This window comes from Chroicocephalus ridibundus, chromosome 6 (assembly GCF_963924245.1).
Source record: "Chroicocephalus ridibundus chromosome 6, bChrRid1.1, whole genome shotgun sequence".
Taxonomy (NCBI): Eukaryota; Metazoa; Chordata; class Aves; order Charadriiformes; family Laridae; genus Chroicocephalus; species Chroicocephalus ridibundus.
Window position 1 is genome coordinate 61,309,918 of NC_086289.1, and position 27,627 is coordinate 61,337,544.

General features: G+C 42.0%; 1 protein-coding gene across 1 annotated transcript in view; it reads right to left on the reverse strand.

Annotated features, from left to right (window-relative positions):
- Positions 1-27,627, reverse strand: part of STAG1 (STAG1 cohesin complex component) — a 192,875-nt gene that overhangs the window by 118,595 nt on the left and 46,653 nt on the right. Inside the window, exons 4-6 of the mRNA XM_063338992.1 lie at positions 26,486-26,588; positions 16,023-16,187; positions 1,882-1,978 (exon numbers count right to left, since the gene is read on the reverse strand). Coding sequence (XP_063195062.1) covers positions 1,882-1,978; positions 16,023-16,187; positions 26,486-26,588 — 365 coding nt within the window. The remainder of the gene's footprint in view (positions 1-1,881; positions 1,979-16,022; positions 16,188-26,485; positions 26,589-27,627) is intronic.

The window sequence follows — 27,627 nt, forward strand, 5'->3', positions numbered from 1 at the left end:
TGCTTTTTACTTTAAGTGCACTATCAATAAAACCCACTCTCTTCTGAGAAAGTTTTCACTTGTTCTAGAAAACAGGCACAGTACTGGAAACTGGAAAGAACAGAACTGTTTGCCGGGATTTTAATCCTGTTTACAGCTGTTACTGTACCCACTGCAAGAATTCCCAGAGAGAAATAAATCCCCCAAATGCACTGTAAACTCAGGGGATAAGTCATTTTTGCTTCCTTTCTCCTGTCGTTGGGGACCAGAAGGCCACTAACGCAAGCTGAGCGGAGCGCTGTCCCTGAGGGCTGAAAATGGACAGAAAGTCACCATTAAAAAAAAAAAAAAAGAAAAAGAAAAAAGTGAGTAAATGACATCAGCCACTCGAAGCACTGCGGCTTCGCAGCCAGTAAAGGAAAGCTTTTCTGGGAAGCAATTGCTTGAGCAGCATATGGCTGACAGCGGGCATTCAGCCTGCACCCGTCGGTAACAAGAAGTTAAAAAATATGAATCTTCTGAGATTCTAAGAGGCCTGCTTTCTCTAACAAGGAGAAAGAAAGGAAGCAGAAATTAGAGAGCAGCAGGGGAGTTAAGATATATTTATGACATTCCTCCACCAAAAGCTTGCATCAACAAGAATAAAAACATATGGCCAAGGATCCCTTTGCTTTAATGCTGCCCAAATTCTTAGAAAGAAGCTTGTGGGTTGTTTTTTTTTTTTTCATATGCACCTTTAGGAAAGTGTTAAAAAGAAAAAGCAAACAGACTACAACTACTTTCACATAAGCTGCCAAACAAGTCTGAAAAACATTTTAGGGAATCTGTGTGAAGAGTGCAGAGACTGACACAGGCTGGTAATCCAAACCCTACGCTACAGCCCTTTCACAGACTGCTTCCAGAGCTTCAGCCTCTCCTACCATCCACAGAATCAGTTTATTTCCTTAAGCTATGGAAAAAGGGTTCCTGAAGCTCCTGATGGCTCGTAATTATTTTCTCTGATGCTTTTAACTGTACTTGGGACTTCTCCTTATACTTAAGAAGGAAGTAAAAGGACTTCTAGCCGGATCATTTGATGTCTGAAGATATATTCCCGTATCAGTTACAAAACAGAGAAAAATAATTTCTGAATTGTAGCTTATTTTCAATTCTACTCAAAGCAAATTATAGGAAGCATCAGGAAATAGTAAATAGTTTGGTTCTGGGCGCTACAGAGAGCAGAGCTGTGTCTTTCTTTTCAAAGCTGAGTTAACTGAAAAAAGACAGCGCATTAAAAATTCATTAGAAGGTACAGTGCAGCAACAGAACGCCAGAAAGACTGACGGCCGCAGGCCTGGTAATGGAGACTGCTTAAATCGGGGCTAACAGGCAGGCCACTTGCTGCTGACTTGGTAAAGTATTACAGAGGAAGAAATAAGATTGGTGCTTCATCCAGAAGAAATCTTTCTTGCTAATTGAAGTCAACTGAAGCCTGACTCCTTCCTCTTCAGTTGTAATAAAATCTCATTTTCCTAAAAAGAAAGAAAAAAGAGCAAAGTTAAGGTATAGCTACCTAATACTAATTCTTGTAATAAAAAAACATTGGTAAGAAATAGAAAGGGGCAGTAAAGATATGCCTACCTTGATTAACAGGTCTTGTGTCTCCTTTTGCTGACGAGTAGAGTATCTCTCTGAGCATTTGTTTAGGATGATGACAGGAAAGTGAGAAAAAGAAAGTGTAGGCCCTTGACAAACAAGCTTTAAATAAAATTATTCTTGAACGTAGACAATATTTCTATATAAACCATGCATACGAGGAGTACCAATCCGCGTGCCTCCCACATCTTTACCAGCATTTGCACTAACACACGTTTGTACGACTGTCAGATTTATTCTATACAACTCGTTTCCAACGTTCTGTACCTCGACATCCTGAACACTGGATAAAGAAGTTGATTAAATCCAGAAGTGCTATGTCCCTGTCTTGTTTATATGATTCAATCCAGTCGTCCACCACAGACTGTCAAGAAAAAAAGAATACTTATCAGAGACTCTTAAAAAGTGTTTTATTAAAGGCAAATGACTTATTCTTTTCAGAATATAATTTTATAACTGAGCATTTATTTTGCATAATTATACATGTGTACAAATTCAGAAATCTATACCCCTTCTCTCAGGGTGGAGACAGAACAAATATTGTTAGAGAACAGAACTATACGCATCGCTTTCTGGTATTAAAATTGTATAAACACAGGTTCAAATTGAAATTACTGTAATTCCTCAAAACTCTACTTGCATTATTTATCCAGTTTCAAAATTGCGTTGAAAAAACAAACACTATAATTCCATTCAGAATGACCAACATATAGATAGTCCCAGAAAACTGATGAGCAGAAACACTGTGGGATAAAAACAGAATTGATATTGCATAGCGCACATCTCAGTATTTATAAAGGCCAAAGAGCGTGTGGGTCATTCAGAAACACTGTACAGAGTTCAGGGAGACAGAATGCAATGAGGAATACCCGGTAAATAAAAACAATACACAGAAGTTGTTCTTACAGCCTTTGGGAGTCAATAAGCTGCCTGAGTCAGAGTTTCAATCCGCATTCAGAACTGTAAGGAGCCAGGAGATATTTTTATAATCAGTGATGCGCAGGCGTTACTATGAGTAACAGCAGGGAGGAGGACAGAGAGCATACAGGTGTCAAAACCATTTGTCATTAATCTCTGGGAACACAAAGTGTGCCTCAGTCGCTTGAGGAGAAAGGGCACTACCTGACTGTTGCCAGTCAACATACAAGGGCAATCAGAGCAGCAGAAGGCGTCCATGGCAGATCCCCAGCAGCAGAAAGGAACGCAGAGACGTACCACTGCCACCCCATACAGGTACTCACCCTACCACTCTCACTGCGGAACCCCAGCACAATATTTACAACTCCAGATGTAGGCAAAACGAAGCAATGTGGGCAAAACAAACAAAATAACTACGGAAAAGCTTAAAAACAGTTGTAGAAAAGCAAGAGGGTTCTGTGAGGTCCTTTCTCAGCCTGCTCCATCCTTAAGGAACACAAGTACGGCTTCCTTTCAGGTCACTAAAACACAGTATTCCAAGTTTCTCAGTTGCATTAACACTGAAGGTAAGGAATTGTGTATATTTAATGTAACCAATTACTGTATTTTACTTATTTTATGAGGGAAAATTATTTATGCCACTGTTCCATACCTGTAGCAGCATTACGAGAAGCCTGATGAAGCTATCAGAGTGCACCTTGCACATGGATTATTTTATATTGGAGAGTTCAGGTTTACAATGAAGGTCTAGAAAATTAATTTAAAAAAATCCTAAACGCACACACGCCACCACCATCCCCACGCAACCAGCATCCAACTCTGATGAAAAAGAACAAATAGGAAAGACAAAATGTGAACAATTGGATCTCTTAGAAAAATGTTGCCTCTTTCTAAACAGGTAGATGTAAGGATAGGGTCTTGAAAAATCCCTCTGCAGTTTTGAGCTTATCCAAGTGCAAACTCCCTGATTGCCAGCAGGACCTTGGCAAGGGTAGGAGAGAAGGGAAGCAGCAAGGAAACAGTTGTGGACATGCTAGAGACATCCGCAACTCTGTGAGCCCAGACAAAACACCCCCCGTTTAACACACATCGCTACACTCGTTCCTACCCCAGAACCAGGCCAGACTATCAGGGTTGTCATGTTATTCAACAACCAGCATGAGCCTCTAAATGTGCGATTTGCCAGGAAACTAAGTTTTCAGAGGTTTTGTTTACCAATATACACACACGCATGCCCAGCAGGAGAAGATCTCACAAAGAGGTCTGTCTGCTGCTGAGAAGAAATCGAAAGGCAAGTTTTGGCCTCAAATTCATCTTCACGCAAGCTGAGGAAACACGAAGCAGCAGCACAAAACCAGTTATCCGAAATGCTTCACTGTTCTTCCATCATGAATTTAGACCTGTTCCTGTAGGTATCAATCACTTCCATCAATCAGCAGAATTCTCAGGGCACATAAACCCAAAGGTAAAAATTATTTACTAAACCAAATATTGACAAAGCTTAATGAGCTGACTGCTGGTGCACTACCAACCTGCAACAGTTGTTTGAACAGCTCTCAGCACAGATCACAGAACAACGTGCAATTGCCAGCAGCTATTTTTTTCACTGAAGAGAACAGCTGCCGTGCTGGGTCAGACCACAGGTACCCCTACCCCACAGGGCGTATTCTGTAGGGAAAAATCATAAGAATAGGGCAAGAATATACTGATTCTTCCAAGTTACTCTCCCAGACTCTTAAGACCCTAGCGTACTTCTTCTCTCATGAAAGCATTAATTATTCACTGCAAAAAAAAAAAATATCGTTTTGTTTTAAACTTGCTGGTCTATTTGATGCCACCTAATTCTTATGGAAGAGAAAACAAACCTCAAGCCCCTGTTTGTAATTTCCATGCTTCCGTCTGGTCACCTCTTTTCAGGCAGAAGAATCACGGAATGGTTTGGGTTGGAAGGGACCTTAAAGTCCACCCAGTGCCATCCCCTGCCCTGGGCAGGGACACCTCCCACCAGACCAGGCTGCTCCCAGCCCCGTCCAACCTGGCCTTGAACCCCTCCAGGGATGGGGCAGCTACAGCTGCTCTGGGCAACCTGGGCCAGGGGCTCACCCCCCGCACAGCGAAGAATTTCTGCCTGAGATCTTATCTAAGTCTCCCCTCTTTCAGTGTAGAACCGTCCCCCCTCGTCCCATGGCTCCCCTCCCTGATCCAGAGTCCCTCCCCAGCTCTCCTGGAGCCCTTTTAGGGACTGGGAGGCTGCTATACGGTCTCCTGGAGCCTCCTCTTCTGCGCCATGCAGCTTGCACAGAAACACTTCCATATCTTTATCTCTTCTCACTCTTGTCACACATCTCTTAACAGTTTCTGAAGTCTACTATATTCTTCTTTGAGCCTGGGAAATCTCAGATGCTTTTCCAGAGTGTTAATAACTAGTTCACCAGTATCTGCACTGTCCACAGCCTAGTTCCACATCAAACATTCCCCATAGAAGCAAGGCTGGCCCGAGATATTCCTTTCCACGTTGTCTTACTCCCATTTCTTGCTACAACATACTGCCTTTTCAGCTATACCACTGCAACTCTTTCTGGACTGTGCTATAGATATTGCCAGTGAACCCACCTGGAATTATAAAAAAAGAAAAAAAAAAGGCAGAGTATTGTGAAAAGACTTGGAGGAATATCTTTCAATTTTGCTTCTGCCTCTTTTAAACAATTGTTTAATTGATTTTTGCAGTACTACCTCAAAATTGTAGCATCAGTGCGGCTCATCTCCCTCCTGACGTTTTTTTCTCCATACAAAAAGAATTGTGAGGGACATGCTACATCCTTGCAAGGCGCAGAAAAATAAAGACAAGCAGCTGATCTCAAGACTCACAGAGCAGACTTGAGGCAATGCAGAGCCTTTTTCTTTAGATAAAGAAAGCAGCAAAAATTCAGAGCGAAGGTTCTGCACAGGGACAGCAGGCAGAGTCTGCCTCCTGCGCCGTCTGGACCTGGCAGAGGAACATTTTACCTAAGATGTTGAATGTTTGGGTAGGATTCATCTTCCCCAACATCACGCGCTGAGCCCATGCAGTCGCTCGAGCTCATCACTCCCTTCACACTCAGCACGGGGTGTGTGTATGCACACACGTGCATACACCTATACAGCCACTATTCAGTGGAGCTGTCAGCGTAATTCGTCTGTCCAGAGCAGGTATGCGCGGCGAGATGAGATGAGTTCTGCTTAAAACCACTCTCAGTGATTACACTAAGCAAATCTCCGCTGTTGGTCTGAGGAGCTCAGGATGACAAGTCATGAACACGCACCTGACCCCTCGGCATCGGCACAGGCACCCAAATCGTATTCACTAATCCCTAAACATGAGGGGGTGTTTTCAGTGCATGAAAATACCAGCCAGAGCTCTGCAGGGCTCAGCCCCTCACACACACTTGGCATCCCGCTTGGTACATTTTTTCAGAAATTACAGTTTGAGGCGAGAGGAGATAATGAAGCCAGACTACATATGCTACAACAGTTGGAACTTAATCAAACTGTTGACTTTTCATGTAGCAGAAAAAAAAAGCTACAAAAACTGAAAACACTAGGATAAAAAAATAAGAGATACGTATCAGACCTAAAATAGAGACAAGTATCCACTGAACCAAGAAAACCCAGCAGTAATCCAAATATCAGGAAGAAGGTCGAATATAAGTGAAAAAGAAATCAAACAAGAGGCAATAGTGTAGCAAATGGTGCAACAAGCAATCCTTGCCAGAAAAGGAATTATTTTACATAAGCGTAAATAGATAGAAAGATTCCTATTAAAAAGAAGGATTTCTAACCAACAATCCACGGGTTACAGCAAACCCTCCAGGAGGATTTTATCTTGTTAGCAGCCTCCTTCCAGTCACCCCATTTTCAAGAGTTTCTCAGACGTAAGCAAAGAGCAAATGAATAGTTCTTACGGCAACAACCCACATTTGGTCCCCATCTTGCCCAGAGATGTCCTGCCCTGGCCTCTTCGCTGTCACCTGTCTCAGAGACAGAACTGATGAAGTGAAGGCGGTGAGGGGGAAGGACCGGACCGCTCTTTGGAAGGCACGTAGCTACAAGTGGGCTCCAACCACCAGAAGAATTCATCCGCACGAGAGTCTGGTCGCCTGTTTCTGCAAAACGCTTATGGAAGATGGCAGGAATAGATCGCACAAGCTGTTCTGGTGGTACCCATTTTCTTCCAGATGTTTTTACCTTCAGATGCAGCAGAGAGGGTGGATTTGCCATATGGAAACGTGCACTTGCATGAAAGATGTGATAAATCCATCATTCCTGGGAAGCACAAGATCCACAGTACACGTGCTGCAGCCTTCTGCCCAGCTGCAGGACACCCATGCCTTTGGGAATCACGAAATTCCATGCACGTGCACAAGGAAAAGTCTCCCCTGACAACAAGGTTATGAAGCACAACAAATGAGAAATTGTACAAAAAAACCTCTTTGGCTTCTCATCTTCATCACCAGACCGGAGTGAGGCAAGCAGGAGGGGAGCTAGATTTTAAGCGATGTAAAAAATGGTCTAGCTCAGTGACATAGATAAAGCCTCACGAGGACTCCAGTAAAACCCACATCACCCCTCTCGCTCCCTGCTGACAGCAAACAACTACACATATACACTCACATACATGTACATATATGTAGAGATAGACATATATACACACATAGATGCACTACATCTCTGCGTCAGTCAGCGTAACAAGTCTATACAAGTCCATGTTACAAAAACAAGACTCTTAAGCACGTTTGGGTTTTTTTAAAATCTGAACACACTTCTATTCTTATGACAACTGACTGAAAAATCAAGGTCTTCTGCAAATGGCAGATGATGCATGGTACAAATACATAGTCAGTACCGAGACTTTCAAAAGCCCATAACAGCTTTCAAGAGAATCTCACAGAAATTAACTCTCTGGTGACTCTGGTTTAAGAGCTACCATGCAGCATAATTGGAAGAATATGCCAAAAAGGCAACCCTACAGAAATAAGAAGCTTAAAGAGAGTCAAGCAAGCAGCAGAACAGACCCACGGTCTGAGTAAACAACTGAAAATCAATCACGGAGACTTGCAGATTTATTGACCTTCCCCTCTCAAAGTCTGCTAAAAGATAAACAGGAACGTTTTATAGTATCGAAGAGAAACAGCAGCTGAGATTGCCAGTAAAAGCAAAAGTCTGATGCAATGAATGAAATAATGAAGCTAGTTATCTTATTACCTCCTGGAGGCTTTGCAGCTAGGGATCCATTTCGTGTTCCTTCAGCACAAGAACATGAAAACATTTAGGAACACAAAGTGCTGGAGGAACCAGAGGGACTAACTGCAGATGATACCTCACCAGCTTATGTAAATTAGCAGAGTCCCGCTACATATTAATGAAAGTTGATTTAAAAAAATAGCTATTCCACAATTTAAATTAAGTATCAATCTGGCAGCAGTGTTACTAACACAACATGGAAACAAATGACACTATATGCAAAAGTACACATTCAAGTGTGAGATCTGAGTCAACTGTAAACCAAGGCAAATCGAGTATAACGAACATTTAAATAATTTGCCATTTCACACAACTGATCGTGGACACGCTTCATTTACAGTGAATATGACAGAACAAAAAATGACTCTCGAATGGGTGCAGAGCGTGTTTACATTAAAGGTTGGGAAAAAAACCAAAATCAAAGCTTATACTAACATCTTCTGCCAAAAAAAAAAAAAAATCCAACCAAAGTTACTCAAATGAAATCTGAAGCTTATAAAAACAAAAAAAAGAATGCACAGTGAAATTAAAGTTTTCAATTATCTGTACAAAGAGCAGCCCAAAGAGGAAATAAGTTAGAAAATGTGCTTTAACGCAGTAAGAAGAACTTAGAGTACACTGAAAATAAGAACACGGGGAAAGACAGGGAAGCAGTGAAAGACTTTGGTAGAAGGGTTTTTTAAGTGAATCTGTACAGTTTTTTTTTTTAAAGAAGAATAAAAGTATTTTAAGGTCAAATTTAGTGAAGACTTAAGTAATTACACAGACAGATACTGGGGAGAAGGTAGTTCCTGACATGGGAAAGTATGTGCAATTTAAGACTGTGCATTAGACTTCAAGACTGCTTGGTTGCACTCCAGATTGCAGGCAGTCTAATACACACCCCCGGACACACCTAATACAAGGGTAATAAAAAAAGAAGTGGAGATTGAGAAGCTGCAATTTATTCTTTTTCTTCTAAAGCTGGTCATTTGAAGTTACGAAAGAGTTCACACTTTGCTAACACCTAGCGAGCACTTTCTGAAAAGCCAAAATGATTCTTTTAAAAAAAAAAATCTCACTTTAATATAACAGTACCTGCTTCTTGTTTTTTCATCATAAGCAAAGATGGGTTCTACCTTTTTTCCCTGAAGCACAGAGAGGGAAGGAATACAATCCTAGAAGTATTTCTTCCCAATAAAACTAAGGGGTTCATACTCTCCATACAGAGATATCTGTGTTTGGGATTTCACATAAATACATGTTTCTACAAGGTAGAATAGGAATTAAGTATCACTATGTGGGGAAATCAGTGCTACACATTATCTGGAACCATTTGGAGAAAAATCTACTGAAAGATAACAATATTTAGTTCTCTTACAAGAGTATTAGAATGGCACAATTTACCTGGCATTACACTCAAATGCATAACAGGTACTGGAAAAATTCTTCCTTCAAATGGATTAAAATCACAGGAACTCCTGAGGACGACCTTGTCACTGCGGATCCTCACCTGAGCCCTCAGAAACAAGGGCGCACCCTTCAACGGCCTCATACCGAGCACATTCTCTACTGTGGGACGGAATTTGTGTAAGTGCTGATCTCTCAGAATTGACATGTCACACAATTTCGCAGGGGCTGTGTCTAAGCTGGGCCCATCGTGGGCACGAATGGTTCCGAGATGCTACAACGCATCAAAACTACTCATATACATTGAATGTCAAAAAAAAAAAAAAAATCCTCAAGAGTAGTGCAGAAACAAAACCAGTTATTCCAATCAGAGAGATCCACCAATTTATTAAAAACCACAATTCAAGCTCCTTTACTGGCACAATTTGAGAAGAGTTCACAGATCACCCCAGATACTTCCAAAAAATGGTGACGTTCTAGAGAGAAAAGACTTCTCCAGCTTTAAGTATAATGGGTGTTTTCACACACTGCACTACTGGCACGTGCATTCACATTAACAGCAAAATCATCCTACATCTTACTACACTGCAAGGCAAAAAAAGAATTCTTGTGTGCTGACTGGAGAAGAATTCCTTTGGTATTAAGGGATACCCTTCTAATTAATTAATGCTTCATCTGGTGGCTAGATTGTTCCTACTATAACAAGCATGAAAACATGTACCTAGTTTTAATCTTGTTTTTCTTTTAATTCAGTAGTATACAACCAAAAGAAAAACAAGATTAGGCTGCAGAAGAAATCTATGTAGCAATATGAAAACTAAATGCTGGTTTAAGTGACAATGACAGTTGCAGTTATTTTACCCGGTAAACTTCAGAGAATGCACACTTAAACTCCTAAGGACTTTCTGGGACAGTCTGGGGAAACCCAAAGTTATTATCCATCCTTCAAGTTGGAGACTACAGCACTGTTAAAATACAACAAAGGACAGTTAAACTAAAACATGCCTTTTAATGCAAAAAAACATGGATAACACTGAATATCCCACGTCTGCGTGTTGTTAATCCTCAAAGACCTTCGCTCCAAGAGCTGAGGCCAATGCAGAGACACTCTCCGGCAAAGAAGACGCCCTTCACTAGCAGGGAGGAGAGACAAACTGAAGGAAGAGGAAGCCGTTAAGGCTACTGAAAACACGGACACCGTGATCCCCCTGAGCTGCGGGCAGAGGGGGGGAGAATTCCCCAAATACATTTTTGCCTTCTTACTCTCTTTCTTAACTGCCATTGTCAGAGACAAGACACTGGACTTTTGGTATGGTCCAGTTACAGCTGCTCTGATGTTTTTAAGCTCAAGTATATATGTAAAAGCATGGATGTGGAATACAATCCCTCCTAAATAAGGTAGATATGGTGATGGTTACACAGTCATTCTAACCAAGAATAAGTCTGAGCTGCTGCCAGAGATGAGCTGAATCAGGGAGCTGATCCAGCTGAAAAAAATCCACTGAAGTGTCAGGTTCTAATTAAATCTATTTCTTGATGTGACTATGAAACACCCAAGGAAGGTGTAAAAAACATCAGCTGTAGGTGTGGGAGAAGGTGGGACCAATCTGTTCAACAGCAGCCTCGGTTTATGCAAGATTAAAGCATGCATAGAACTATTCTTTCTAACCAGAACCGTGGAAGGACTGAGGATTATCTATATTGCATAATGGTTATGTGATTAAAATAACCGAGGGAGAAAATTCCAGGGAGTTGAGAGAGGCAAGCAAAGCAAAGCTTACTCCATGCAGAACGGGACCAGTCGATAGAGCTGTGCAGTCACTGGGGTTTGCTCTGCCATCAACGTCCTTCCCTGGGAGAAGCCACCCCAAGGAGCAGCCTCGCTCTCTGGGGGACACCTGCTCCCCAGGTGGCCAGCGCCACCTCCTGCTCCCCGTCCACCAGCCCAGCTCCCCGCGCGATGGCCAAGGGGCCCGGGACCGCCAGAACAGGGCAGCAGCTACTGCAGGCAGACCTGACAGGGAACAATGACGTTCAAAACTGTGGCTCTGCCTCTACGCTTGCTACAGCTGGCCCGCCCAGACTTCTAATTAATGGAAGCTAATATTCCTATAGAAAAATGAGGGTTGTAAAAGAAGCTGTTGGCTTAATACAGGAATAGGTGGCAATTCCATGGTCTGAGCTATGCAGGGAGGCAGTACACAGACCACAATGGCCTATTTCTGCCCTAAATGCCACGAAAACACAAAAATTAGTGAAATTATATAGGATATGCCATATTAACAAGATGCATAAAGATATAGCGGCTCTTTGGAAGAGCTGACTATCTTGTGGTTCTTGTACAGATCATCAAATCTCAAAGTGATAGAAAAAGATACTGGAGGTACTGGGAATTTCAATCAGAAAATAACTTCCAATACAGATGTTGATGACTAAAAGTCATCCAAACCTGATAAGATTATGATAAAAGGAACTGGCAACCACACCACTAAGATGCCAGTGTATAACAAAGAGCACTGCTGAAAGCGGTCAGAGTGGTTCCTTTACCTCCTTCATATTACTTCCAACAGATCAAACTGATAATTACACGGGATGCCTACCCTTTATTTTTACACATAGCAATTTTGAACCTCAGCCTGCAACAGACAGCTGGATAAACACTGAAAACCAGCATAATATTGAAAATATTATTAACATTTCAGAAATATTTTAAATTAATATTAATGAAAGATTTTTAATCCTTTCAGGTAGGCAACTGAAGGGGGAAAAAAAATTCTTATGATGTTCCTGCTCTGATACACAAACTTTCTAGCCGGTGAACAAGTCACAGATTGCCAGCATGAGCCCAGTAGGTACAAAGACGATAAACATCTGAGGAACTGAAACTTAAGAAACAAAGAAAACTTCTCCTCATGACAGGGTAAGCAGTGCTACAAACGCAGCTTTACTCGAACAGGGAGGGACCTCAAAGGACGCAAACCCACACGGGCCAAGGTGTGCGGCCAGAAGAGCCAGGAACCGCATACACTCTCGATTTCTGGAGAGACAGAGGAGAACCGGTGGCACCATGAAAAATTCCATTTCTTCATAATATAAAGCTCTCTTTGGATACATATCCTAAAATGCTTGTTGGCATATATTGGAGCCATATTTACTCTGACCCATGTCTGACACTGAGATGACTTTTATCGGCTAAGCATAAGCAGAGAGGTCAAATATTGTTTTCAAAACCAGCACCTAATCTATAGTAAACTGCTAACTCCAATTAAAGGTAACTGGTAATGCACATCACAGTGCAGAGTAACCAAGGCACAGATCTGTTCACATTTCGGTATTGAACGGCTCTTACAATTCTCCCTGATGTTCTGGGGGAGGCACAAATCCTGCTTGCACACAAGAAAGCAGAGTACTTCTACGCTTGGTTTGACCAACACAGAGGTACAAACTTCATTACAGCTAATTGGCCATAATTTACTTATGGGAGATTTTCAGACTGAGACCAAAACAAAATTTGAGATCATCACAAGGTCTTTATTTCACTGCCAGCTTAACACCAGGGTCGGAGACCAATGCAGAAGCACTTATGAAGAGCTGAGCTGGAAGGCAGGCTCTGTCTGAAGTGGGGGCTCAGCTGGAGGAGCAGAGGTTCCCCCGCACCCTTCGTCCCCGTCAGTGTAAGCTCAGCCAGGTTAGCACAGGAGAAATGGTCCAGGCTGTTCTGCCGATGGAGGTTTAGAGTAGGGAAATATAGCAGATACTTTCAAGAAAACTTTCAAGGGAAAAAAAATATTAATAAAAGAGACAAATAACAAAAAGGCAGAGGAACACCACTTTTGTCTAGGAAAAACCCCATAGAGCCTAAAAAGGCTCTATGAACAGCCTCAACGGACCAACAAAACGTACCCGCAGCAAACATGGACAGTAGGTCATACCCCACTTCACACAGAGAGATGCCAACAGAAAAACTTCTAGAGCAACAAACTGTACGAAAGGTTACAGAGCAAATGAAAAACAACAGTAACATCATCCCATACCGAGTTAATGTGGGGATCAAATTGATCTAATGAGTTCAAATGAGTCTTAACACTGACACAACTAGCACTTCATAATAAAGGCAACGATTTATATGCAAAGAGAAGCTCTGAACTTCTGTGTACTTGAAATACGAAACATTAACCCAGCTTTGTTTCCCTGGAAGGACCAAATAGCAATACTCCTGACAAGAAGTAGTAAATGAACCCTGCTATGAGAACCAAAATAGAGGACAAACTTAAAAGAAGTGAGAATTGAATTCAGCTACAGACTTCCATGAGTTGGCAACACAAAGCCAGAAAAATCTAACTACTAAAATAAATCCTGAGAGCAAACAGCAGGAGCAGACAGATCAGAAATGAAAGCACCCGAAGTAAAATTCCCATGTAATCTCAGAACATATTAATTGAATTTTTCTGGGGTTTCATTGCTGGAAGCAAACTTAAGAAAAATGTATATAGAAAAACGTAGGTCCACATTACAGGGAAAGAACTAAATACTGAGAAAAAATAGGTTCTGACAAATAACGGCACTTGTCTGAAAATTGGCAACGCTAACAAAAGTGCTAAAATTGGCAACAAAAAACATGCATTGAAACTACAAAACCCCAAAATGCCAAGCATTCTTAATTGTTACATCAAAATCCCTAAGCTAATAAGTAAAAAGAAAAGTATAAAGATGCTAATGCAAGTTTGGTTTATAGAACCTTGGCTTCACATGGGATTACTGTCCAGAAGCGCAAGTTAAAAAATACTAAACCACACTTTAATTGCATCCTCTTTCCCACTGTAGGGTTTCTTTCTTTCTTTTTTTGGAATATTTTTACCAATAGTAAATTTCTCAAAGGTGCACAAGTGACACATACTCTCGAAATTAAGACTGGCGCTCCTAAATATGACTGAAGTAATCGATGCCTGTTCGCACCCCAGGCCTTCAGATAACCTTGCCTATTCCTTTACTATTTGTTTATCATTTCTCCTCTGCTTGAAACGGGCTTGTCTACTTCTTTCTCACAGAGGAATGCCGGGCACATCTGAAGCACGTGCATGCACATGGATGTATACACACGTACACAGACACATATCCAGCGGTACATGCATACACAAATACTCAGTTTCTCAAAACAATTCCTTTGTATTTGAATTCCAAAGATTACTTGAAACAAACACCGCAGACAATTTCTTTTTAGAATTTCATTTGCAGAAGACTTCTGATGGCAGCTCTTTTCACGGAAAGTATCAAAGCCAATTCCACGCACACACAGAGTCATCAAATATCAAAGTAATCACCCATTCCTTTTCATTTGGCTCCTGCAAATATCAATAACTGTAAGGCGAACACACTACATAAAGCATACTGTATGCTCTGTACCACAGTAAAACCAGAAAATAGACTCCAGATGTTTCCTCAAACGCTGCCAAAACTGAAATTTGAAAAAGTGTTGAAAACCAAGCAAAGTTGGAAGCCCTGACTTAAAACACGTAGGAAGCAGCACAAGGAACCTGTAGCTTTGTTAAGAGTAAATTTGTTCTGTCTTCACCTACGAGATAAGAAGGGTCAGTCCTGAGTAACTGTAAATACAGCAACTACGAAGAATAAAAATTCCCATTTTCCTCCTGTTTATTACTTCTTTAAAATCACATCTCAGGCCTTCCACAGATTTGAGACTGAGAGAAAATTTTCGACAGCTTTCACTCATTTGGAAGACTAGATTCCTTTGGGAGTTAATTAGACTTAGCTTTTAGCTACACTAAAAGTAACATTGAGAATAGGACTTGGCCCCTAATTTTCCTGATTTGTAATTTTCTCGTGTTCATTAGCACCACAAAGTCAAAACAAACTAACTGATATTGCATGAGTCCTGGTTTGTTGAAATGCAAAGTGAAGGAGGTTTGCTTTAGAATTGTAGAATCATAGAATCATCTAGGTTGGAAGGGATCATCGAGTCCAACCATCGAGGCCAACTGTGGTTCCTTCAGCAGGAACGACTGTTGGCTTAGCACTGCACGGGGTGAACAGTGTTTTGGGCCCATTGTTTCTCCTTCGAGTGCCAAAAACTGTGGCTGAAGCACAGTAGCTTACTAAAAGCATACCCATACTGTCAAAACCCATCATTTCTAGAGGTTCTTGAGGTGGGACACATCTGGCCCAATAAATCCTGGAAGATCTCTGAAATTTATCAAAATATAAAAGAGTGAGAAACACTCCCAGAGGCGATTCACTATAAGTATCTTAGATATTTCTTTTACAATGAAAATTCGCCTTCAGGATGTGTCCACCTTTGTCCCTCAGACACAGAGGAAGTCTAGGCCACCAGTTTAGCCTTCAGCTACTGCTCTGGTGGGGACAGCAAGAAGAATGCAAGCTGCAGTGCAAAGTACCCAGAAGTGCTCGTGTCAGCAGGTATTTTGGAAAAAAAAAAAAAAAAAAAAAAACAAAAACCCAAGCAAACCAAAAAGTTTTGGATCCACCACTAATATCATATACTTTTTCCTGTATTTCCTGACTGCTTAATAACAACGTTTTCAATTTGGAAGTAATGAACAAAATAATGGAGAATTTGAAATACGTGACTTTTTGACCTCTCTGTTGTCTTTCAGAGGAGTTTAGGACAGTCCTCACCTCAATCAAAGCACATTCTATCCCCTAACTTTATTATACACAGACAGTCTATTGGACCAATACAGGTTATGAAAATATACAATTGTTTACAAAAGCATAGCTTGGCCTGATCTTCTACAGACAGGAAACACTGAATTGTGAAGGTGTAACACAATTAGTTATTTTACCTGCATAGCACTCTTCCCCAGCTTAACCACCTCAAACAAAGTGACAGGGTCCCCTTCTCCATTCTGCTGAGGGTGGCCATTAGCTCTCCCACGACTTGTTCCTCTAGCGGCAGATTCAGGACGCCCCTTGTCCGCTGGAGACTTCCGAGGTTTCTTAGTGGCAGACTGGGCAAAGAAAACCAGTAGAATGAAAGATTATTATAGCTATACCTGAAATCACTCATTGTTTCCTTATAAATTATGCATAAATATTACACACACATTCATGCGCTCACACAAGTATATACACACGAGTGTCACAGAAGCAGCCAGGCCGCAAGGGGTCTCGGGAGGTCTCCACCCAACCTCCTGCTCAAAGCAGCTCAGAAATTCAACTGCGTTGCTTAGGGCAAGTATGTATATTTTTATTTATCAGTAGTTGTCGAGGAATAACTTCAAAGCCACGGTCATGTCAAGGTAAGAGTGGTGCATTTCCAGCATTGGAGTGGCAGTTCATCTCAACACCCACTTCAGTCTCACCCAACACAAACAGTGGACAACATGACCAAAACTAGAGAAATGGTAGCAAACCACAGACAGCACAGCAAAGGTGGGTTATGTTGACACACAAAATAAACTTTTAGAATAACTAATGACCTTTGGAAGACAATACATTATTAAAAATACACTTGTCATGTTAACACACATTTTCTGTATTTTTGTTTCTATACAACTTTTATAAGAAACTCTGTACATAAAGAGCCAGCTCTTTGACTCATTCAGATTAAATCACTGAATTAATACAGACAGATTTAGTAGAACATCATAATAACCCCTTGCTTCAAAATTTTATGAGTTAAAACATTTTCCCTGTGAATCTAAATTATTTAATGAAAATTTTCTCTAGATTCTTCAAGCTTATAATCAGGTGGCACAGATACCACTTGTGAGAAGTGATCTAGGGAACAGTTTGCTCTGAATTTGAGTCACCTCAGGCAAAAAAAAAAAAAAGTTTCTGCGGAAAATAACATAAGATTCCTGCCATGATCTTACTTCCACATTCTATTCTTTCTCCTTGCTGTGAGGCAGACAAAAGCAAAAGCTGCCATTTTCCACAGAACAATGAAGCTATTTTGAGAAATCACGTTAAAGAAAGCAACACGCAAACAACACGAAGGTTACGTTTAGGACAATACCCTCACGGTACCACATACTCGATTACGCTACCAGCCAGTTTCTATTAAAGCTTTTAGTAGACAACATAAAGCCAACATTTTTGGTTGCATCTTCCACTTTTGCAGACACGTGAAGGAATTTTATGGCAGAGGAAAGGGATGTCGTTTCTGGAAGAGAGCTGGCAGCAGACAGCCCTGCAGTCCAGCTTTCCCAGTACTTGAGAAGGGATCTCTGCTGGCGGGGCCACAGAGCTAAAAGAAAGGGCAAGGCAGAGTGCAACTGCAACCACACCTTGCAAATATTCAATGAAGGACTTGCATACAAGCTCAAGCTGGAAAGCCTAAAATAATCACACAATCTCTGTTAAAAGTTTTTTGGATAACATCTATGATGAGAAGAAAATGCATTCTCCCTCAATGAATTTTTAAACACGTGCAAAGCTGCCTTTTATCAGCAAGAAAGCTATCAATATACGAAATGTTTGAGCTCTACCGAGCTCCACGGAGACACATGATCATTATTTCATAAAACTGCAAAGTAAATTGACTCTTTTGAGATATATAATCCATGTGCTGCTTCACTCTGGGTGACAGTAAGCCGTAAGCACTTCAACTAGCTGCAAGTACTGCGAAACGAAAGCAGGACGGCAAGTGGATGCCCTCCACAGAAGGTAAGGTAAGCCCCCTCTACACTCAGTTTTTCTCAACATGTAATTAAAAGGGAGACAGCAAACACTGCAAGGCTGAAGGAGAAGCAAGTAGGAGATGGATGCGAAATACCCCCATCCAAAGACACCTTGCTATTGGAAAGCAACGAGACATAGCACCTACGCTGCCACGAGTACTATGGATCAGCACCCACGCGCTCAAAATGAGGAATCACAAGACACATAACGGCTCAGTTTAAACTCCGCTTTTGTCAGGCATCCTAGGGAAAGGGGGTTTAGATCAGAAGGGTGAGAACACCAGTGAGCTCTCGGAAGGGGTACAGGAATAACCACCAGATGCACTTTTGACAGAATTCCTGGACCAAGCCAGATTGCTGAAGCCCAAGTATCTCAATATCCTGGACCTGAATTAACATCAGATATAGCACTGAGTATACTTGAGAATCTACTGCAGAGTTTCTCTCTGGTATAGATTTTCTTATGACAAGGAGAACATCTCCCACAGTGGAGAAACCATGTCTTTCCCTTAACAAAAGCCATTCCGCATCCCAGCTGGGGTGGCTAAATCCAGATGCAGGATCTGTACTGAATTCTGCCTCAAGAGACAAAACAAGCAAAGGATCCTCCACTGAGAAACCGAAGAAAATCCAACACCAGAACTTTCTGAGTTAGGCAGGGACTAACATTTGCTTCAGGTGGAGAAGTACTGGACGAAGGGTATCCGCTAGGCTTCCACACTCCAGAGCACTTCCACCCAGCAGGTATCCGACAGGAAGCTCCAGCTTCATATTCGGAGTGCAGATATGAAACAAGTCATACGTAGGTCCTCCAGCCTCCAGAAACTGCCTGGTGCTCTAATTATGAAGTTTCACAAGCACAACGCACAGAAGTGAGGAACTGGCATTATCTCAATTCATTAACATACAACATTAAGTGCTGTTGTCAGACATTACTTGCATGTAATGTCCCTGAATTTACAGCAAGAAACTCTGCAGGCCATCTTGGCAGATCTGAGCTTCATACGGGTTCCTACCTCTGAGTACAAAGTTGAGTAGGTGACCCCATCCTGAGATGGGGACATCCCACACCACTGAAGCAAATGAAAGAAAAGCTTAGACTGGTAGAGCCACAGAAATGCAAAGAGGACTCCTTCCTGACAGAGAATATCTGTGTAACAGCTGCGGAGGCAGGGTGCTCTTGGAAGTGGAGTTGCAAAGTCAAGCTACAAATCAAAAAATTACTTTTGGCTTTGAGGATGCCAAACAGAGGTAGCCCTGCATCCCAAACAAGAGACCTGCATTCACAGGAGAGGGTGGTCCTTCAGCTCAAACAAAAACCCATCCTCTGATGCCATGAAGCGCTCTCACACAGAAACAGCCCTGCCCAAGGATGAGCGCGGCTCCAGGAAACCTGCCAGACTACCACCAACATGTGTAAAATGGGGTGTTTCATAAGATCAGAGTGAATTTGTCGCAAGTCTACTCTTGTGAGGATCCACCAAATGGTCACCAAGATACAGGAAAAGCAGAACCCCTGCCTCTGAACAGGAACAACAGCTGTGGTTATTGCTTGCCCCTTTACACCCTTTCAGTCAGAAAATTCCTGCTTCTACCTAAAGCCCCCTTAAATTGACAGCCATGCATGTGGGATTTTTTCCTTTTTAAGTGTCAGAGTCCTGAGGTGGGTGAGAACCGATTGTTTCCTACACTCAAAACTGACTTTTCTCCTGTCAATGAGAGGGATCTCTGAGAAGTCAGGAAAAAGGCAAAGCTGGTTAGCAATACTCTATCTACATACGTTCATAAATCCTTGTAATGATTTCCGTAATTCAGGCATCTGCTGCAACGGCAGAGCTGACCCGGAGGTGAATCAGGACTATGGGAGGGAGGGATGAAGAAAGCTGGAGGCTTTTTACTTGCACACCAAGAGCGGTGCTGCTTGGAGCTGTGAGTCTGCAGCAGTTAAATCTCTGAGACCCAGGACAGATGGTCAGTGGTGTCAAAATGGACAGAGTCGCCAAATTAAACCAGAAGTTACTATTTATTTTTCAGATCTGTGCAGTAGATTCAACTAACAACTACTACAGCTGCGGATTTATACACACCAGCATTAGGAAATTCAGAAGTTCCAGAAAGCGCCACAGAAGCAACTCTAAAATGGCCATACCTGCTGCTTTGTGGCTTAAACTAAGGAAACAAAATACTTACCCTGACTTTAATTAAATTAAAATGATGACAATTCCAAATTTTGTAATAAATTAGCTAGATAATACTTTTTCTTTCATGTCTTTAAAATGATTGGAGGGGAAAAAAGGTTACATTTGTAAAAATCAGGTAATAACAGTGAAATTTAATTCACACATTACAAAAAAAGAAAGGTGAAAGTGGCTTGATATTTTCCATTAACATTCCCTGAGATGATGTGATGCACTTCATGAAGAAATAAAGGCAGTGAAAGTGTTACAGGTCAGTAACTCCACCTAACCCACCGCCTTAATGATGGCCTCTATGTGCATTTACAGCGTAAGGAATATGAAGCAATACCCCATTTCTCAAGACAGCTGGAAAAAGCTTTTTAACCTTCCACTTGAGTAAGACTGAAGGACTTGCCTCTCAAAGGCATCAGAATCCTGAGAGGCCTCTGCATTATAACCTCCTGTGAAGTGCAGGAGTGGTAACGCCTGAGCTCTTTCTGCATGAATCCTGATTTAAAAAAGGCGGCTACCACACACTCCGTAACATCATTGTGGTTATCTGGGGAGAAGTTCTTGGATTCCAATGGTCCGTCCTGTGGACTTGTCGTGGAAATAAACACGGTTCTCCCTGTGAAAAGCCTCACCCTGCAAATCAAGCCAGGTGCAGGCGCCCCGACAGCCAGCGTGTCCAGAGCTCCTTCAGCTGGAGCACAGGCAGCTCAGAACGCAAAAACCCCAGAGGCAGCGCTGAGGGGCCCGGGGGGTGTTGGGTTTGTTCATCCTTATTTTAAAACACAGCAAGAGTTCTAAATGCAATCTTAAAGAACCAAAAGAGTCGGCTCTAAATGCTTGAATCACTTCTCTTCTTTTAGCTGAGGCAATTGCTACCGGAAAAAAAAGACTATTTCCATGGAAAAATGAAGGATAGATTAGACTGCCAAACATACAAGGACCATCCCTTCTAAAGCATAAAAGGAAAGCTTCTAATGCCATTAGGGTTTCTCCACCAGGACGCTACAAGCGGCGGGATAGAGAAGTCTTCACAGACCGGCTGTATATGCACTGCATTACCACATTACAGAAAGAACTCGCTTCACTTTTCAGGGACAGACATAAAATATCAGGCAAGAAAGATGAATCAGGACACTGATATAAATGTCACACCAAACCACAAAACTCGACCACTATGAAAAGAAATTCTAAGGGGATTCCTTCCTGCTATTAATCAGGACGCGTATGATTTGGAAGTAGAAAGAAAACTCTATCCCCTGCAGTATCTAACATCCATGCTACAAGACTAAATGAGACAAAGAGTCTGCTTCAAAGTTAAAATCTCACATGTGAATGCAAAGGTAACGTATCATGGTCTGTCTCCTCCACACAAAATACAAAAGGACCTGAAAGCAAAACCGTACAGTCTGCACTGGGGACAAAGGGATCAGAAGCGCCTTGTTCCATCTTGCCTCAATAGAAGAACCTGAGGAGAGGAGCTGGAGAAAGGCCTGCTGCGGGCTGAGCATGGGACGAGAGACACCAGCAGAGATCTCAGAATTGCCACCGCTGGAACAGAAAGACCGATGTTTCTTCTTGTCCTCTGAGTCAAAGAGGCTAATCTGTCTACTCCGACTTCAGAGCTGAAATACAGCCAGGGATCCCTCTCACTCCCTCAGCCTCCAACGGCTGAGGCTTAAGCCAGGCTACTCTGAGATCCTGGGAAGCTACGGCCAGGTAGGTTAAAATAAAGCACACCAACAACATTGAACAGAGAGGAGACAAAAAGGACAGATAGATAGGTGATCTGAGCCCAAGCTCACTAACGTGACAGCTGCATTGCATCGCAAGCCCTGGGCTTTCCAGTGCCCTACCTAGAAGAGGAGAGCACATCCATACCCATGTGTTTCAACAACGCAGCAGACAGCAAGGGCACTTCTGGCCAGTGCTACTCAGCAGCTTCAACTAGAGCACTCTTACAGGTCAATCCTCAAGAACATCCCACACAATTCACTAAATACACAGCCAGGTGCTACGCTCACAGACAGTATGACAGAAATAGATGCACCAAAACATCCCGCTGACTGGAGAGATTCACCTCCTGGCCAGTCCTTCCGCAGGCAAACACAAGTCCACAAGACTCAGTGTTTAGAAGTGGACATGGGCAAGGGGGAGGCCACTGTCAACGCAAGAACAGGATACAGTGCCACTCCTGCTAAATTCACCGCAAGGGTTCGTGAATTCAGGACAAACAGGTTAGTTTCTGAGAGTTATTGTGAAGGATCGATGAAAGTTATCTCTGCAAGTTGACTGCATAGTCTACTCAGTCAGGTACTCATTAGAATAGTCTCTTATAGATGTGGAGGGGCAACTTGGAAAGCAGCATTTTCAGGAAAGGGAAGGTTCCCCACAATATTAAGGTTCTCTATGAACTGAAGAGGTATTCGCTACAAACGGCAAATTTTCAAATGAGGACCAACTCCTTACAAACGTCTCAAATTTGCAAAGAGCGATGTCTGTCTTTGCAATAAAGTCTGGAAAATCCTCTAGCAGCAATCTATCTTTCTAATAAAAAGTCAAGTCCATTCTATAACACTACAGCAGAAACCTATTTAAAATAAATACATACATATATTTGATGGAGTACATTGTGTGCAGCTCTGCGATGGAAGCACGCAGCTAGATAAAACAGCACAGAAGAGTAAACTCCCCTTTCAAAAGGTCAATATGTTTATGGCAGATGTGTCACTGTAGCTGTGACGGCCTACGGACATAAGCAAATCAGCATTTGCAGGGAAAGATCAAATCTTATTAGACCATAATATCTTAGTTCGGGGAAAAAAAAACCCAAACGCAAAAACCAGAAGAGCCTTTGGGCAGAAAAGCCTTTCTTTGTGTCTAGAACAGAAATGAAAAACATCAAAGCCAAGTATCAGTTGAGAAAAGCAGCTCTGAATTTAACTAAATGCTTTAATCTGTTTCACATGTGAGAGCAAAAGTAGGTGGCACCTGTGGGGGAAATAAAAACCTCAGCAGATGGAAGAGTCGGGGTGAAACATCAGAGCTGCACCTCCCACAAGGAACAGGTATTTTGCCTGTGGAAGTGGATGGGCTAGCAACACGGATAGGTGAGCAACATGGAGGAGGAGGAGGAGGGAAAGTGAAACACAACGGTTTCAAAACCAAGACCTCATTTGCTAAGTCCATGAATTTTAATATCAAATAACATTATAAATTTAATTGCCTAAATTAGTCTTCCCAAGGTGTCTGCATTTCTCCCACAAGGATAATAGACATTGAGTAGCTTTTTCCTTTTTGGTCACTTTTTTGTAGAAGAACCTTTTTTTGCCTTTCTGTGGCTGCAGTATCAGTTATGAAGGCAGGATATGATTGCGTGTCCAAACATATACATTTTGTCAAGTCACCCAAAAATCTGTAGCAAAATGGCTGAATGTTTGGATGGGGGGAGAGCAATAGATGTCGTTTATCTTGAGTTCAGCAACGTTTTCAAGAGTCTCTCAGAATACTCTTGAGCCCAAGCTGGGAAGCTGTGATCTGGATGGGTGGACAACTAGATAGGTGGACAAGCAGCTGAGCTGTTGGGCTCAGAGTGCAGCCGTTAATGGGTCATCCTCTACCTGGAGGCTGGCGATGAGGGAGTACAACACAAGTCTAACTGGAATGCATCCGGTTTCCCATCTTTATCAAATAGGCAGAGGGGGTGACAGAGTGCACTCCTGTGAAGTGTGCAGGTGACACCAAATTGGCAGGGAGACCACTTAATGATATCACAGGCAAGGCTGCTACTGACAAGTCTGGAGGACTGGGCCAACAGTACACGCAAAATCCAACACGCACAAATGCAAAGACCCGCCCCTGGCAAAGGAATAAATCCCTGCACCAGCACGGGCTGGAGATCAGCTAGTCAGGGAACAGCTCTGCAGGAAAGGACTTCAGGGTCTCAGAAGACAGCAAACTGGACAGGAGAGCGCCATGCCCCTGAGCAGCAAAGGCCATCAGCACCCTGGGCCATACAAACAGGCATGCGGCAGTACGCCAAAAAGTGATTATACCCTTTTACTCAGCACTTCTAAGCCCGTATCTGGAATACCATGTCCGGCTTTGGCCCTCTCAGTGCAAAACAGGTACCAATAAGTTAGAACAAGTTCAGCAGAGGTCTGCCAACACAGTTGGGGTCTGGGAACACTTCCCCTGGGAGGCAGTGGCATACAGCGGGAGGACAACCGACAGTAGTCAGGAACTGAAGCAAGAGAGGCTCTGATTGCCTATAAGGGAGAAATTTTTCCAGAAATAAAATGGAACAGGTTGCTGAGTGAGGCTGTGCAGCCTCCAGCCTTGGTGGGTCTCAAGACCACACTGGAAAAGGCCCAAGCAGGAGGCCGCAATGAGACCTCCTGAAGTCCCTCCCAGCCCCATTCCATGACTGACCATCATTGTTTCTCTTCTAGTCCTCATATACCCTTCACTGAGATTTTGGGGAAGAGGTTGAGAGGGAAAGAGAAACTAGAGTGTGCAAAATATTCCAAATTCTGGCAAACCACAGTTTTATAAAGGACAGAGTATTTGTTTTATTCCCTACTCTCTTCCTCAGAGTTTTAAGACTGGATTTGGATTTTTTGACCCCTGTTGGGCATTAAGATGATGCTTTCATGGAATCATCTCTGATAACCCTGAGGTCTTACTCCTTAGCAGCAATGGTCAGCTCACAGCCCATCGCTTTATGCAGCAATGGCTGCTTCCTCTGGCTGCTCAGCACTTCACGATCACGTACACTCCGTGGGACTGGAGCTGTTCTAAGCATAGCGAGCAATTGCTCCTGTAGAAACTCAATAGCAGCACCACTAGAGTCCTTCAGCGAATATTCCCACAGGAGCTACCACTAAGCTCAAACAAAGGGATGCGAAAGGCCTTCTGTAACATTCACCTTTCCTTTCCAGTAACGTGTGGTGGGGACAAAATAACCACTAGTGATGCTTTAAGTTAAATTCCCACACTCCGACAACTTTCTGGGTTAGCTATCACGTTGTTGCACCATGCTCGGGTTGTTTTGTTTTTTTATTAGAGCTGTAAAAACTCATACGTTTACTAGTGAGATATTCTTAAGGTATTTCGGATTTTGCCCTTTGTTTACAAGTTATATAAACACACAACCTGTTCTCTTTACATGCTTCTTTAAGGCTTCCTGTAAAGAAGCTCCACGTTTGTGAGCAAATCTGTCCATCTGATGAAGAATATGCACCACCATAAGAAACTGTTCCAAAGCTTTCAAAAAGGAAGACTACATGCCCAGAAAAGCCCAGGATTTTAAATGTTGGCTCCCAAAGCAAGTCCAGAAACTGTGATGCAAATTAAAAACCAATACTAACAAGGAATTAGCTCCAGCTTGGCCAGCATGCCAAGAAGAGAAGTTGTTTTTCTTGAGAGGAACACTTGGTTCTGTCTGTTCTTACGGCCACGCCAGCCCATGCTTAAAGAGCTAGACTTAGGGTGGAAAGTCTTAGGTTAAAAAAATATCTCAATCTACTAGTGCTACATAGAGAGAGAGCACCCTCATACTGGGGGTGTACTCGTAGACAAACATTAAGAGGAGAATCAAACCCATTAATAGCAAACACACAAGTTCCCACCAAAAATCTTATTCCACAGTGTGTGCTTCAAGTGATATAATCAAGAACTACAGCTGATGACCCTGAAGAACTAAAATGAAGGACAACGTGACACATAGAACTTTTCCAATGAATTGGCTATTTTATAAAATAAATGAAAATAAAAGAGAAAGCCTCCTTAAATACTGTGTGTAATAGAGAATTGTTCCTGTATGTTCCCATTCACGAGCCAGCAATGGGCAAGGACTACTGAAGAACAGCAAGTCTTACACAGCAATATGCTGTGCTGCAGTACACTAGAGAACAGCTGGGAGCTCCCAAACTATACGTAGGACACAGTGTATGTCAGTTACATGAATTTTTAAGATGCATTAATAGATCTTCTAAGGCATTTAGCTAGTACTATGCTGCAACTCTTCCGCTCACATTAAGAGATTATCAGTCACTAAAAGGATGGCTCGAATGTCATTTGCCACTTAGAATCCATTACAACTTTTAAAACAGAAAGTGGTTGTGCTTACTGAGATTATTCTCCTGTCTGGAAGAATGTTGCAATATGACAGTAATAACAAAATTGTAATGTTCACGTAAGTAACTAGCGAAAGAAGAAATAATAACTATTATGAGCTCATTTTTATGTCCCTTTTTAAACACTCCAAGTATTGTTTGTATACCAATCTGATAAATATTTCATACTACAAGTCTTCATAAAGTTTGACACAGGGCTCATTAAAAGCCTATTTATGTGACCACAAGATGATTAGATGAAAAACAGTTTGCAGTCAATTTTAAATAGATGCATAACAAAACAAAACTAAATTACACATACTGGAGGCCTGCCAGGACGGCCCCTTTTTCTTTTTCCTTTGACTTCTGCTTCTTCAAGCTCACTGCCAGCATCTGAATGTGCAGTAGTTTCATTTGTAGAATCCCTAGGGGGGGAAAAACACTAGATAAATTAAAATGATTTGAAATCAACAAGTAATCTATAACTGACTGATTAAATATTTAGTCCTAAGACGGAAAAAAAAAAAATCAGCATTAAAAGGCTTGCCACATTTCTTCAGCAAACTAAGGAACTAAGCATTGTTAGCCCTGGCAAAAAGCCTTACCTTTTTATGGGCTGGAAAGTCATTTTATAGACTGGAAGTTATTTAAATTAACAGCTTCTTTTAAAACCATGTTACACTTCAAAAACTGGCTATATTAAACAGCACATTCTTGACATATCCATCCCACAGTGTATTCACTAGTATCAGCTTTCTGTTGCTCTCAGTAACTACTTCCCAGCTGCTTTCCCTGCCACGAGAGCACAAACTGGAGCCCCATCCAGCTATCACATGATTAGTACAGTTACACAAGTTCCCACTAGGGTTAAAGCATCTTTTTAGTCGCACTTGAAGACAATGGCATTGTGCAGCTGTTAATAAAGAGAGGATTAACACTGACCATAAGGCACAAACCAGACTCACTTTGATCTGAAGACATTTATGATTCTTGCAGTCAGAAAAACGTTTTCACTTGTACAATAAAAAACCCCATGACATTGCTCAACAGCTATTAGCAGCGAAGACCACAGTATCATTTTTCAGTCATTTCTCCTTTAGACCATACTAAGTAGGGAAAAAAAGACTACCCCAGTTTCTGCCCCCTCCCACAAGCCAGGTGCCCAGGTACTTCTCCAGCTGCTTGGAGAAACTCAGCTTGTAACTGATCTTCTGAGGCATTAGGTTTGGCCCAAGAAAAGCCCAGAAGCAAAGCCATACGTGTTACTGATGTGCTTTACTTTTAGTTCACGAGACCACCATGAGATCGCTGTACATGAAAGAATAACTGTAATAATGCCCTAGATTACTCAAAGATGGGTCAAGTCTAGCTGTAATCAGAGATTCCTTTAAATTCAATATGATTTCCTTGAATTAAAAGGAGTTAAATTGCTGTAAAACTTGTGGAAGAGGAAGGTGAAAATCA